The following is a 15,377-nucleotide window of genomic DNA, read 5'->3' on the forward strand; positions in this document are numbered from 1 at the left end:
AATGAATTTTCCCTTGGGGTGGGGGGGGGGGGGGAGGAGTAACGAGGAGTGGGAGGTCACCACATCACACCAGTGCAATCACAGATTATCAAACAGAATGGACCAACAATACAGCTGTGACCTGTTTTACGGTACCTAAACCTGCATTACTCTGACAGAGTACAGAACAACACACATAAACAAAACAAATACAACCATGCAAACTGCATTGACTACCAGTATAAATGGAGCCAAAATATGATTGACTGCTTGGAGGATGATGCGGCATAATTTCAACATGCATATCAACTCCAGTGCATCTTATCATTAGCATCTCCAATGAGATGCTACTTGATTTGTGTCCCCACTGTGAAGTCTGCTCGTCTGGTAAGGACGATCTGTAGTGGGTAGTGGATGTCTTCGTCAAAGATCTCTCTCCCCTGCATTTTGGCCTGTGGAGACATTGGGTAAGGTAAGGGGAGGGAATCATCCTGTTAAAACTTCAAATAGCAAATGGGAAGAACTCTGATTAAAAGGAAAGGAAACTGCGAACACAAAACTACTGATTTCTCTAGTTTGTTTCTCCTCCCACCAAGAGTTAAATTCTCTCACATTCAAACTGTGAGAGGGGTGGTGCAGGACTCTTTCTCCAGCATTTATAGTGACACATATCCTCCTGAGTCTTTTTCTACAAATCAAAGATAAAGAGGAGTATCGACATGATGTGACAACGATGGTCTCCCTTTTCACATATCAGCAAGTACACTTTCATACTTCTCAGACAACTTCCAAACCACTGTGACATACCCTTAAAGGGACTGTACAGTACTGGTTGAGGTGAGGGATTCATGTTTTGAACATTCCTAAGTGAGATAATGAGAAACCTCTTATGAAATATGAAAGAGCATGTAATTCTAAGAAGGATTCAACATTTATTAGATGAAAATTGGTTTTCAAATGGCTGATATATCCAAAAAAGTGATAATAATAAAAGGCGACAGGCCACAACTTTATTAGGATCTCTTTGTTTCACCTTGTTTTTGGATATCTCAGCCATTTCAAAACCGATTTTCATCAAATAAACTTTTGATACCCCTTAGAATTGCATGCTCTTTGACATCTCATAGAGTGGTTTCTGAATATCTCGCAAAATGTTAAAAGCTAAATCCTCGCCTCGACCAGAACTGTACACACCCTTTAAAGGGACTGTACAGTACTGGTGGAGGTGAGGATTCAGGTTTATAACATTTTTTGGTGAGAAAATGATTCAACGATTTCAATCATTGATTTCAATGATTTCGAGAAGGGTTCAATGTTTATTTGATGAAAATTAGCCTTGAAATGACTGAGATATCAAAAAAGCGATCCTGATAAAATTAACAGGCCACGGCTTTTATTAGGATCTCATTGTTTTTCCTGGTTTTTAGATATCTCAGTCATTTCAAAACCGATTTTCATCAAATAAACTTTTGATTCCCCTTAGAATTGTATGCTCTTTAACATTTCATAGAGTGGTTTCTAAGTATCTGGCAAAACGTTACAAGTTGAATCCTCACCTCAACCTGTACTGTACAGTCCCTTTAACACAAAGAAAATTGTTAAAATTTGTGCCCTACCTGCATGCATTATTAAAACATACACACACACAAATGAAAACATAGTATATATCACAGGCTAATATGTTAATGTATTGAAATTTCTCACAATACAGTAGGATTTGACTGGTTCGATTGCATTATGTCTTTTTCCTCTGAGAAACACAATAAGGAAGAAGAATTGAAGACTAGCTACCTTACCTCTTGGTAAACATTCCATACAGCAGAATCATAGTTTTCTTCTAGGATGAGGTGAAATCTCTCCTTTGCTTTTTGGCAGAATTTTTCCAAGGTGTGGCCTCGCCGTGGAGCAAATATTAATGCCTTGCCCTGGACATTTCAAAAAGATAAATAAATGTTAAATAAACATTTACTATACTCTCAAAATGTAATCATTTCCATTTTTTAAGTCTCATCCATGCCTGTACATCAATTCTATTTTTAGATTTAATTTTGAGGGGGGCTACAGTTAAGAAGATGAACAGAAAACAGATACATTGTATGTTCCTTCCCATCAAAACCTGTTGAATATGAAAGCAAATTCAAAAACCTTTGACCTCGCCCCACCATGATTATCACTAAATGTTTCCTTATAATTTACAGTGAACACAGTAGAAGGAAAATCCCTTAAGGATCAAAATACAAAACCAGTGAATATAATTTCACCCACAGGAAATATCATTAGTCACAATACATTACTGTATGAGTGGTTATTTTTGCGAGGGTTTAATTTTCGCGAATTTCGCGAATCACAGTTGGATCGCGAATTTAACAACACGAGAAAATGTCACCATACACTACATTAACAATACATGCAAGATAGCGTTGGTGTCAATTCGTGAAATCAACATCTCGCGAAAATGTCTGTCACCTTCTAATTCGCGAAAATAACAGCTTATACAGTATCCTAATCTTGAACTCTTTCATCCTTCTTATTTAATGCACAAGTATCCCGGGAACTTACTCTCCTCAATGTCACAAGACAGAAAACACACACACACACACACACACACACACACATACAAATCTTCACAATGCGAAAGAAGATGTTTAATCTTTGCTAATTATCTAAACATATTCAGTACATGAGAGTCATTCTCTCTTCTTATCACAACAATTCTTCTTTGATCATTTCAGATTCTGTCTACATTCATTATCATGCTAACTTTTTAATCTCTGGGTTTTCTGATACTCACATTGTATGCATGATAGTCACCTGCACACACACAGGCAGACAGACAGACAAACACATACACAAAGGTTTCACCTTTCAGATAGTCTTTCAACAAATACAATGAGACCAATTTGCTTCTTGTTAGTATCACTGAAACTATTCTATGACTGTCCCAGGGCAAAGACAAGACAGGGTACTTTTTTTGTATAACAACATTATTACCATATTTAGCCATTATGGCACAATATGATGTCATCACAAATGAGATACATTACAATTTGCTCACACAGAGGACTTACTGTTCTTATACACCAATCATTAAAAAAAAGAAGATATATATATACATATAGGCAATTTCCTCTGGTAGCCTTCTACACTTCAGAGCACTAAAGGGAAGAGATATGCATCATTTTATGGAACAGGCATTCAATATTTTCTGACACATTGGCAGCTTAGAAAGAGAAGAACAGCTACAACATCTTTAAGCTGATTGGCAAAGTTTGCAAAGTTCTGAAAGCAAGTGAGACTAATGAAACATGATATAGAAGAAAAGATATAAATCAGCCTATTCATTACAATTTACTGAATTAGACAGTGGAATGCTAGGATACTCACATCTCTTGCCAACAGACTGTTGATGGTGTCTACCAAATCAGTCCTGTACTGATCAAAGAACAAACTGAAACGAAAATACAGGTTGATTTTAAAACTGTGGTTCATCAAACGTTCATCAAAATGTGTGATACTAATATTCTTCATGTCAATTTCCGTTTCATTAACTACTGAGAAAGAATGTAAACATCCAGCATATTTGTACACAACAGAATCAATGCATGCAACACATGGAATTTAATCAATAACACAACACATGTAACAGATGGTGACTTCTGCTGTTGAAATATACAAAATGCTGAAACCTCAGGGCTTATAAAGCTATTTCACAGAGTTCCTCAACAGTATTTCCTATATTTGGCTAGATCATTCCATGCATTCCATCCCATAATAGTAAGATCAGATTTACACGTTTCACTCTAATTTTTACATTACTGCACATTCTTCAGTATGGCATTGAAATGTGAAATACCACAACAAGCTCTGTCTTTACATTGATTTTACAATGAAATCTGAGTCATTCTAACTAGCCATGCATCTGTTTTCCTGAAATGATGCCAATGAAAGTACCACAGTTGCGTAGCAAAGTTGATGGCATCAAAGCGAATTGATGCATGTTTTAACTGATATATACTGGATATAAATGACCAACAACATCCTCTCTTGAAAAGAATTTGAAGATGACATGTGGAGTGGCCACCCCATTAAATCATCAAGAAAGTAGTTGTGACAGTGCAGGGCATACATGCATTTGGAAAAACAAAAACAAATACAAAACAAATAACAAAAACAAAAAGTACACGCATGATTGTTTTTGTGTTTGAAGAATGCAGAAGATAAGATAAACAAACACACAAATGAGTTTGGAAAAAAACTCTTCGAAAACTTGACAAAGTTCATTCTTTTCTTCAGACAGGCAAAGTTGTGAAAGGGGCAAACCCTCCTGAGATTACTGCTCTTGGCATCAGGTCCTATCTGTCTGTCAGTCAGCCTTCCCTAGGAATCAACAATCCAGGCATACTGACCCGCATTGACAGGGCCAAGTAAATTTTGCCAGCCTAAAGACAAACACATCTTATGACAGCTTGCTATGTATCTCACTCCCCAATGTCATCTCACATATTCTAGGATTCTATGTGACACTAGTGGGTAGAAGGGAAAAGACTTCTGGACTTTTCATGAGAATGATCTAGGGTAAAGATTCAGAGGCATATACCTCCTCATGAACTATACGAGCACTAGAAAAAATGTGCTTGAATGAATACATAGAATATAAAGAACATACATAGAATATACATGTAACAGTGATTGTGAACACATATATAATATCACAGAACAGATATGGCACTGAATAGATGAATGTAAAATGAGGATCACGTAAAATTGACAGCTTTAGAGAGCAAATTACAGGGAGAGAGAGAGAGAGAGAGAGACAGACAGACAGTCAAACAAATAGACAGACCGATACACAGACAGTTGGACAGACAACCAGAAATACCACAACAAATGCAAAGACATGGCAGAAGGACTCTAAGAATCACGAATGTGGCATGAATTAAGTTGAGCAAGCTTCTCCTGTAGGGATTAACCCTCAAAATGTTGTTGCAATGTTGAAGCAACTATAACAGATATGTGTTGAAACATAATACTCAAAGAAACAGACAGACAGACAGAGAGACAGACAGAGAGAGATTCAGAGAACAGGGGAAAGAGGGAGAGAGAGATACAGCAGTCTACCTTAAATACACACATAACAAGGAAAGAACAAAATGAAGCAAGAGGCAACCGAGAAGCAGCAAACATCCAGGCATGCATACTTGGCATTCCTGGCATTCCTTACCAGTCAGCACACAGAATGACATCCACACACTCCCTCAGGTCGGCATAGCTGCTGGGTTCATTCCACCTCAGTTCCCTTGGGATGAAATGAGAGATGGCTCGAAATCAACTGTCATGGAGGTGATTACTTACTGCAATACTCACACCAAGTTGACACAGGATGAAATATCTACTGCATGCTAAACTCTACATTTTTGCATTTAGTAAACCTGTTACAGTGTCATATGATCAATAGGTGTTGCTAAGGCATGTTACAATTACTGTTTTATTTTGGCTGTGAAATAGAAATCTAAGGTCAAATATTACACACGCAGCAAATGCATACTGATTTTGAGAAGTGAAATATGTTTACCAGATACTACACCTGGGAACATTGCTTTGTGTATATACAGGATCTTGAGGTTAATCAAAAAAAAAAAAAAAACATCAACTGCGCATGCTATTTATAATGAGTTTTATCACAACTGAGGAAGGGCAAGCAAGAATCAAGTTTATAAACGAAGAGTGAATATTGTATTACCCACTGATTTACTAGGAAACATTAAAATCTCTAAATCATATCCAAATTCAATCTTACCTTGTCTCTACTTGGGTCTGTCCAAATTTGTCTTGGTTTCTTTCAGAAATGACTTGAATGTCTTTTATTTCGTAAGGTTACTGAAGATAAATCTGAAGAGTTGAGTGTTCCTCATCCTCCTGAACCCCATGTATTCGTGACAAGATCTGTGTATCTACACCTTGCACCACTACCTACACTTCTGAAACTTGAAATAATTCAATTTTTTTCCCCCATAATTATACAAAATTTTTCAAGAAAAAGAAAATATGCATATGAGTGAAGAAGAGGTTGCTAATAGAGCAACAAAGAAGAGATTGAACCAAACCTGAACCAATATCAAACCAAAGTTACAGGAAATAACAAGGTTTTAGGATGTTTGAGCAACTGCAGCGCAACAGAGAGGGCAACAGGACTGAAGTTAGGTGTGGTGTATAGAGGAGGGTTGGGAGAGGATGGGAAACCAATAAGAGCTTATACAAATTACTAAAAAGGATACTGTCAGATGAGAGTTTGGGATAGGACACAAATGATACTGTATATACACCATATATTTCGCGAGTCCAAACTTTCGCGAATAGGGAATTCCCGACGATTTTGCGAGTGGTTAGATTCGCGATCGTGGAGTCCTGTACTGAACGGAGAATTATACAAGCGTACGTCACACTCATATCGGGATAAGAGTCAATATTTTCGCGTGTCTTTTATTTCGCGAATAGCACGTGACTCGCGAAATATTCAGTGTATACAGTAACTTATGCAATTCACTAAAAAGGATACTGTCAGATGAGAATTTGGGACAGGAAACCAATCAGAGTTTATGCAATTTACTTAAAAGGATACTGTCAAATGAGAGTTTGGGATAGGAAACCAATGAGAGTTTATACAATTCACTAAAAAGGATACTGTCAGGTGAGAGTTTATACAATTCACTAAAAAGGATACTCATCTGTCACATGAGTTTGTACCATTCACTAAAAAGGATACTGTCACATGAGAGTTTGTACCATTCACTAAAAAGGATACTGTCAGATGAGAGTTTATACAATTCACTAAAAAGGATACTGTTAGATGAGAGTTGAAATACAATTCACTAAAAAGGATACTGTCAGATGAGAGTTTATACAAATTCACTAAAAAGGATACTGTCACATGAGAGTTTGTTTCCATCTGTGAGGATCACTCTATCAGCCTCTGTAGTGGTGGCAACCTGCAGGGAGAGATTCAAGGAGGAAAAGTAGATTATCTTCCTGTATTACCAGCTTTATATGAACATAGACAGACATGAGCAGGAAAATTGCATTCCTGTTCATCAACAATACAAAACAAAATCAGAAATTGAAGAGATGATATCAGGGTTATGTTCGAGAATGAGAAGATAACTAGCGCCTTCAGCAAGTTAGTTAAAAAATAAGATAATTGCAGAACTGCATATGATGACATAGTGAGAAACAAAAATCTTTCATTTCAGGGCAAACTCATGCTTTTGGAAAGTGAACTAGATGATTTGACATGGAAACTAAAGCAGTGCATGACTGGTATGCTATTACAGATTGACTTTCACCATGGAACAGGCCCGTTCCTTGACTTACCCCATTAAGTTATGGTAATTCTGCATCATTTATTAAAGCTCCTCCATACACTCACAAAAATTCAGAGGATTGATTTGCTAAACAATGAAAAGTAATTTATATAACATCTCAATTCTATATATTTTCAAATCTTATAAATCTACTGAAAGACATTTTCATTTTTTGACTTTCGGAGTACTTTCCACTAACTAATTAATGTGGTGAAAAATACCTGACAAGTGCAACATAAAATGTCACGCATGAATGCATTGCACTGAATTAGGAATCTGGGATTACTTATGAATGCATTATATCATATACATATATATCCTAATCAAACCTGCATGTAGCAAGTGTGACCAATAACAGGCTTGATAAACAGGTGGCCAATACAGACAGGTTGGCAAATTGATATTATGAAATGACAGACTGTGACAGACGGGATGGGACTTTAGCAAAGACAACTGCATGAGCGACTGAGAACCACAGTGATGGAATGAAAACTATGTATAATTCCTTTCCAAGAGAGAAGTGAGTGGTTTCCAACCTTGGACAGGATACATCGCACACTTTGATACATTTAATACAGGAGGCAATATTTTCACAAGTTGTTGATTCTGTAAATATCGCTCAAGTTGCGAAATTTGCAGACATAGTAATACCATGGAATATAGCATGTATACATTTTAACTAAAAAATTTTCTATTTTGTGGAAAATATTATATGCCAAAAATTTACAGAGTTTAAGGTATTGTGTTTTTCTTCTGCAAATCAATTTATACTGGGACAACAATTTGAACTTCACTTCTGCAGACTGCATTTGACCATTGATGTTTTAGTAGATGATGATAAACTCTGAACTATACAAATATGAAAAATCATAAATGATTGAAAGGTGTTTTTTCAGCACAAAAATCAAAGAGATCACAGCCAGTGAAATGAAATGAAATAAAAACAAAAACAAAAACAAAAATCAAAGTGATGATTCTGCTATGAATGACAGAACTCACTGCAATTCCTGCCAAACATGACATGCCTCCGCCAAGCTCACAAACGGTTTTTCCTCTGTGGGAGAAACATTTCAGGAAAATGATGGCTTCGTAAACATGTATGTGTATCAGAATGAGGACAGGCTAGGGGCAAATGAAGACACAATGGGATTGAATTCTCTTGGGAGAGACAAATAAATAATAATTTTCTTTCCTCTCATCAACTGATGAAATGAGGTGCATTTGTTTACCTCATAAGTTGAAAATGTATGCACATTGCTTTACAAAGAAGCGTCATTCATGTTGCACTCTGTAATATCCTACGCCAATATTCCTTTCTTTTTCTGGCATCAACAGAGCATTCATGATATTGCAAAGTTTTGTTATAAAATCTTAAAATCTTTTGCACAATCTGCAACTAACATATGCATTCAAATATCACTGCAATGCATATTCAATAGATCTAGATGATATATTTGGCTATGTGCTGTCTGCACTCTCTTCATTTACTACACAGAAATGGATGAAAATGTGTGATTTCACAGCACTGCATACAAATGATCCCTTCCTATGTAAAAAAATGGGTTTTCTTGGACCATTCCTGAACTATTGTGAGAGATGAATGTGTCTCCACACAAGCTCTAGCATATTGGCTAACAGAAAGGTAGGGTATTGTCAGTCAAATACATAATACAGCTGTTAATGTCACTCATCATGTGAATGAGATTTTGTTTTTAAAACTAAATCTCCGATATCAGCCAAAACAAAACAAAAATACAAGATGCAAGCATATAGCTAAAATGGATGAATGTGTATAAAGATCTGCTTTACTCGTTAAAAAAAAAATCTGAAAAAGGGCTCTGAAATTATTACAAGGAAATTCTTGTAATAAACTGTTCTGGCTAACTTCATTATTCACATAAATTGCAAGATACACAATTCATTGCACAGGGTTTCATTCTATTTCTCAAGATCCATTTCTGAAAATAATGTGAAAATAGTTTAAAAGTTCACTTGGGAATTATATTTTAGCTCCTTCTCCTCCACCCACCCAGTCAGTGTGGTAAGGGTTTAAATCTTAGACCTGAATATCTAAACACTAAGAAGGGCAAGCAAATGGACAGAACAAAAGAGATTCCAGTATACTTTACATATTTCAATTACATGTAAAGCAATATACATACTTTTCATATTTAACAGTAGAAAACAGTGGAAGACTGAAAATCAAGAACAAAGGTAAGATTCAAGATTCCTTCACGAAGATCAAACATCACCTGAACTGATCCTTTTCCTTCAAGCAGTGGTAAGCTAAGATCTCTTCTGATGGCCACACACCTGCATCAGCAGAGAAATGTTCCCAATCAGTACGGCAGTTCTCACAATGATCAGATTCACGATATCACTCTCGGAATTCCTAAATACACATCCATAAAGCCCATGGCAAAGCCCTAAAGACCTATATTCTCATGACACACAAATAAAATCATGAGCAGCAACCTCATGCAGGAATGGATTGTAATGTTTAGAATATAGACATAACATTTAAATTGTGTTGTTACCTGGCTTTAGGAAAGTCAGTGGTATGGAGGTATCCTTTGCCTTTAAATCTGTCTGTTGCAACAGATTGCATCCTATTATAACCACCTATCTATGACCACTAGGGACCACACATATCAGTATTGTAGCCAAGAAGGCTACTGTATTTTAAAAGGCCAGTTGAACGCTACATCACATATGAATACTATATCAAAACTTCTGAGACTTCCTTCACGCTTTAAAAGAATTTCTTAATTCGATGTGGCAAAAATAATTTTTTCTTCAAAATGAGTGAATAGCTTTGAAATCATTAGCAACAATGATGAGACCTCAAAAAGAAAGAACATACCAGTAATCCCTATATCAATTCTGACCACACAGTATACTGGAGGCTTTTAAAAAAAAATCACAACCAATACTTCTTGTGATCAAAAGAGAAGTGCAGAAAGTGTATTAGTGATATTTGAAGTTTTCCTTTTGAATACGTACGACAATTTACTTACAAACATTGCCGGTATTGTTGAAGCCAATTAAGTCTTCTGGAGAAAAATGCTTCATGAGATGTCTTTGAAAAGATAAACAGACAATGAAGATAGATCTGTAACAATTGATTACATAAACTTGGTATACAGCATTGTGTAAAGCTCATCCAAACAATGCTTAAATAGACCACAAAATCATGTACAAACTGACAACTAAGTCAACTAAATTGCACTAAACCAACAAACAAAAAAGGACCACATGAATGAAACATGACTTCTGGAATATCATCTTCAAATGAAAGAAACTATGTTTTGCCTATGAGTTAATTCTGTCTATAATGCAAATTCTTCTTGTAGTCACATTGAAGGAATATACATCCCTTTATTTATTACCACTTGTGTTGAGGCTAGATAGGAGTACTATTTTGTCAGTGAACACAAGCATTCTCAAATACTACATTGAAGTTCATGTCAGGGGCGGATCCAGGAATTCCGTAAAGAGGGGGCGCGTTTACAAAATTAAAGGGGGGCACACACACCCCCCCCCCTTTTTTTCTTTTTATTTCTTTTGCTTCAACAAAAAAATAAAGGGGGGCGTGCGCCGGTTGCGGTCCTCCCTGGATTCGCCACTGCATGTGACAGCAACCCTAATAAGTTTTTGGCATACAGTGCACTCCTGTTATATGGAATACGGTTATAACGAAGTTCCGGTTACAACGAAGTAAAATTCAGGTCGTAACATTATCCGCTATACGTATTTCTATTGTTTATGTGTTCGGTAATGATAAAATTTCAATATAACGAAAGAAAACTGCTGATCCCAAGGACTTTGTTATAACAGTACTATATGCCAGTATCAAGCTGAGAAGAATTTAGGTAACAGCCTAATAACTGCAACTGCAAAAGGGTAAAAATCTAAAGACAAGGTATGAATACTAAAACAAAAGATATTCAAGGAATAAGGAAGCAGCTAGAATAACTTTGATGGAAAACCAGACATTCTCGAGTGTCTCATAAATGGAGCATACCTTCTTGGTTTCCTTACCTAATCTGCACGCAGAAAGCTTGATGTGATGGACAAGTGTACTCAAACCAGGCATACTCCCTGCCATCATTTGGCATCATTGGTTTGGCAGACAATAACATGTATGTGGTGAATCTTCGTACAGATACATCACTGGTCATAGCAGTGGTTATACCATTGGTGCATTTCCCCTGTCTCAGGGCCTGAAAGATATTTCCAAATCATACATATCGCTGTAATTGCTATCAAGGGAGAACAAACAGGGTCCATATTCTTGAAGAAGTCGAATGTGCCAAAAAACTGTCATTTTCTATACTAACGTGAAAAGTTTTCCATAACGGTGTGTCTTTGTACCTATTGACATAATCAGAATGATTTATAATAAATTTTTTTTCTCACCAAAAACTTATGTGCTAACTTTGTCACTACCATGAAAATGTTTACATTTACATAACATGCTGATCTATTGACAAATTGTGGCGAACACAGCTGCTTCACTTAAAAAATATTCTCCATACCATGTCAGTGGTCATCACTTGAACTCAAAAGTTTAGTTTTTATGCTACTTCCATTTCACAGTATAAAAATGAGCAGTTCACAGTCTTTGAAGTTGAATATCTTGCACTTATAATTGCTTTCAAATGATTAAAATTTCAATGACGCATTATCAGAAAAAAAAAATCATGTCAACTAGTGTGAAGAACATAATTATCACAGACATAAATCACTAATCAATATCACTAAACAATGATACCTTTCCAAGCAGAAGCCACCGTTGCCTGGCAACATCACTCCCCCTCTGCTTTTTGGGTTGGGCTCTTGTGTTCATCTCCTTCTGGTGAGGACATGATGAATTTGCCTCAATAGACATATTAAGGCTGAGGAACCCTGGCTGCAAATTGTTCACACTGTAACCTAAAGTCAAAATGCAGACGAATGCTACATGCAATTTTTTATGCAGCGCATGTATATGTAGTAAGGCATTAGGACGTCTGACACTGAATTTTATTACTGATACACTCTTGATACAAATTTATAGCATTACACTGGGAAGAGAAGAAGATGGTCTAATACAACAAAGATTTTCTAACCACAGTTACCCTAACAACATCTGAACAATCTTTTTTTTACCCAGCCTGTTAATGTGCTCTACGCCGAATGTTGTCTGGATGTTGTAGTCACTAACTTTTGTGATATTCTAGCCTAGGCCACCACGGGTAATTACCTCAGCATTGCCATAACAATGTTCCGATATCTCTTTTGTTACTCAGACTTAAGCCAGGTATGATTCGGCTCATACACTCAACACACATGTGTACTAACATAAATACTGTACAAAGAGAAATGTTTGCGTGCATTATTGCAATTTCGCAAATTTTGTGAGAGCCAAGATTCGTAAAATTAAAATGCATGTGGAAGTTCTCGTCTACACTATATGCACTGAATGCCAGAGGCACTTAGCACAAATTTCATGCCATAAAAAATGTTGTCGGCTTCAATTTACCTAAATTTCATACCGTGGAAATATCAGGTTTTACAATAAAAATAACGAAAAAAGAGAGCCCGCTGATGATTGCAGATACTGCCGACACTGTTGGTTGAAATGAGTGAAATGTTTGGGGGAAAAGTAAGCGTTGATTTTTGTGCCATAAAAAAGAAGAAGAAATATACAGTAGAATGCCTCATAAAAAGGAAATTATTTCACCAACATTCTGGGTACCAAGTAGGTGCGACCGAGTAAGAGAAAATGAATAGAATAGTAAAGAATGGTTTGTTTTCCCTTGTTTGGTCCTTTTATTATTTTCTTTGTTTGGCAATGGTGCATTCCATTGGCTGTTCTGGGGTTCGTTTTCTTGTACCTGGTAGTGATGCTTTATATTTCGTAAACAACATACAGTCGATATATGAGATTATAGGCTCTAGTTAGGGAGTACAAAAGGACATGGATGCCACAGGTACAACATTTCTTCCGTTAGCTTCACCAGAGACAGAATGGCTTGCCATGTATGTAGCAGGAGGTATTGCTGATATCTCAACGAGGCATCATAAAATTTTGAATGGTTAAGATGTCTCCAATGTGTCTTAAGGCTGAATGATGAACTGTCCTAACCATCCACATGGCAAGCTGAGAATGGTAGATTGCACACATTAGCAGGGGCAGATCCAGGAATTCTGTAAAGGGGAGGCGCCTTTACAAAATTAAGGTGGGGGCGCACGTGTCCCCCCTATTTTTTCTTTTTATTTCTTTTGTTTTAACAAAAAAATAAAGAGGAGGCGCGCCTGGTGCACCCCCCTGTGGATCTGCCACTGTATTAGTGAACATTGTCTATACACTTCATGCAGACATGCAGTAGGTATTGGCTGTAATGGTGTACCTGGCATATTAACCACACCCTGAATTTTGACTCGTTTCAGTGGTAAAAAAAAAGTGTGGTTAATACACTATTATTAGCAGTCCAAGCAGAATGATACATCGCAGGAAATACGTGCATAGATTGTGTTTGGAACAAATGTATTCAAATCTGGGATCCTACAGTGCATGGCACTACTTTGTGAGAAAATGGCGTGGCTAGCGCGATATAATTTACCCGTTTCAGTTGGATCGCACATGAATAAGAAGGTTGTTTTGGAAAACCTATGTGCTAAAGGTTTTCGATATGTGTCTGCTACTTAAGACAGTACCTCTGCTCTCTCCTGCAATTTTATTGCCGAACCCCACCTAAAGCCTATTTCTAAAGCCTTTAGTAAAGGTGAGGAATTTTGTTCTTTGAAGGTTGTGCCGATGTTGTTGGGTCAAGGTTTTGAAAAGCTCTGTCAAGACAAGGTATAAGAGAACAAAAGCACATCTATCATGCCCAATTTATCAATTGTCACATGCAAGATTGCAAGGATTTGTTTTGTCAATCACATCTAAATTCTATTGGAGGTCTCGTGACAATGTCTCTCTCTAGATATATCAATGTCAACAGTAAATGAGTTGATAAAAAAAAAAATCACAGAAGTTTCTTGGGGTCTAAAAGTCCATTGGTGGCATTGGCACTGTTGCCATAGACACTAGGTACAGGAATAATTAGGATGCTGAAATTATGCAATTAATTTTTTGGCTCTCTACTACTGTACTAGCTATGAATATGATCACTCCCTTTAAAGAATATCCAACACACTTGCAACAGGTTGATATAAGATTTAAGATTCTACTTTCTACTTCTACGAATGTCCAATCATGTGCATCACTCACTGTGTTAATTCTATGTCATAAAGGTGACTTCATTCAAAGAGGTGGTCCATGGTCAAGATTCCAAAATGGCACAGCACAGCTAGCTGATAGCTGATAAAGTGATAGAAGGGCGATGCTGCTATGGGGACCTGCCGGGCCCGCCCGCTTAGTACGGCAGTCACGTCAGTGCCGTGTTACAGCAGGACTGAGAGAGAGAGTGGAAACACAGGTCAGCCAGACACCAACAACTTCTGCAGATTCTTCTTCTCGGGAACAATGACGGTCTACGCAGACTGCAGCCGTGTACAAGTGGGTTACTGGAATTCGCCTGCTGATAAGAGAGTTCCACTTGTAAATTACTTGGACAAATATTGCACCGTATTCTTGGATGATGTGACTGCGTATGCTACCAGCCATACGCAATACGCTAGGCCGCTGTTCAGCAAGGGCATGCAGGCGCCCGCGCGTCGTGAACAGCGACAGGTCGCTCGCTCGAGCGCCAGGTCGCTCGCTCGAGCGCCCGCTCTGAAGCTGCACAACATCAACGAGACAAATGTTTTGCTACTTTTAAAATCATTATCTGACAAAAATTTCATATTAGATTGCTCCATAAATAATATGGACAATATTTTGGACACGAGATGTTTTGCCATTTCATTATTGTTTAGAATTAAAGATACAAGTGGAAAATCTGCACAATTTCCACGGAAAAGAGAAAAGAGCAGACGACAACAACAATGGGGAGTTCCCATGGACCCCAGAAATGTTTGGCGTTGTATATTTGTTTACAAGTTATCTATTCA

At 37.2% G+C, this 15,377-nt stretch overlaps 1 protein-coding gene across 1 annotated transcript; it reads right to left on the reverse strand.

Annotated features, from left to right (window-relative positions):
• Positions 1–326: 326 nt before the first annotated feature.
• Positions 327–14,765, reverse strand: LOC139730680 (calmodulin-lysine N-methyltransferase-like). The gene is made up of 12 exons (XM_071641538.1): positions 14,596–14,765; positions 12,112–12,272; positions 11,379–11,560; positions 10,355–10,416; positions 9,590–9,650; positions 8,337–8,391; positions 6,902–6,965; positions 5,777–5,837; positions 5,201–5,275; positions 3,364–3,427; positions 1,776–1,904; positions 327–431 (listed from the first exon to the last, which is right to left on the reverse strand). The coding sequence occupies exons 2-12, from the start codon at positions 12,226–12,228 to the stop codon at positions 327–329; spliced, it is 975 nt and encodes a 324-aa protein (XP_071497639.1). The 5' UTR covers positions 12,229–12,272; positions 14,596–14,765.
• Positions 14,766–15,377: the final 612 nt, after the last annotated feature.

This window comes from Diadema antillarum, unplaced genomic scaffold (genome assembly GCF_040938485.1).
Source record: "Diadema antillarum isolate AM-2024a unplaced genomic scaffold, OU_Dant_1.0 seq00000326_RagTag, whole genome shotgun sequence".
Taxonomy (NCBI): Eukaryota; Metazoa; Echinodermata; class Echinoidea; order Diadematoida; family Diadematidae; genus Diadema; species Diadema antillarum.

Excerpts from the sequence above, each read along its gene's own strand:
- LOC139730680 (XM_071641538.1), bottom strand. The coding sequence starts at position 12,228 with ATGTCTATTGAGGCAAATTCATCATGTCCTCACCAGAAGGAGATGAAC. Across the intron at positions 3,428-5,200 it reads GTCATTCTGTGTGCTGACTG|TTTGTTCTTTGATCAGTACA; the intron begins GTAAGGAATGCC and ends TTTTCGTTTCAG. Across the intron at positions 432-1,775 it reads TATGGAATGTTTACCAAGAG|GCCAAAATGCAGGGGAGAGA; the intron begins GTAAGGTAGCTA and ends ATGTCTCCACAG.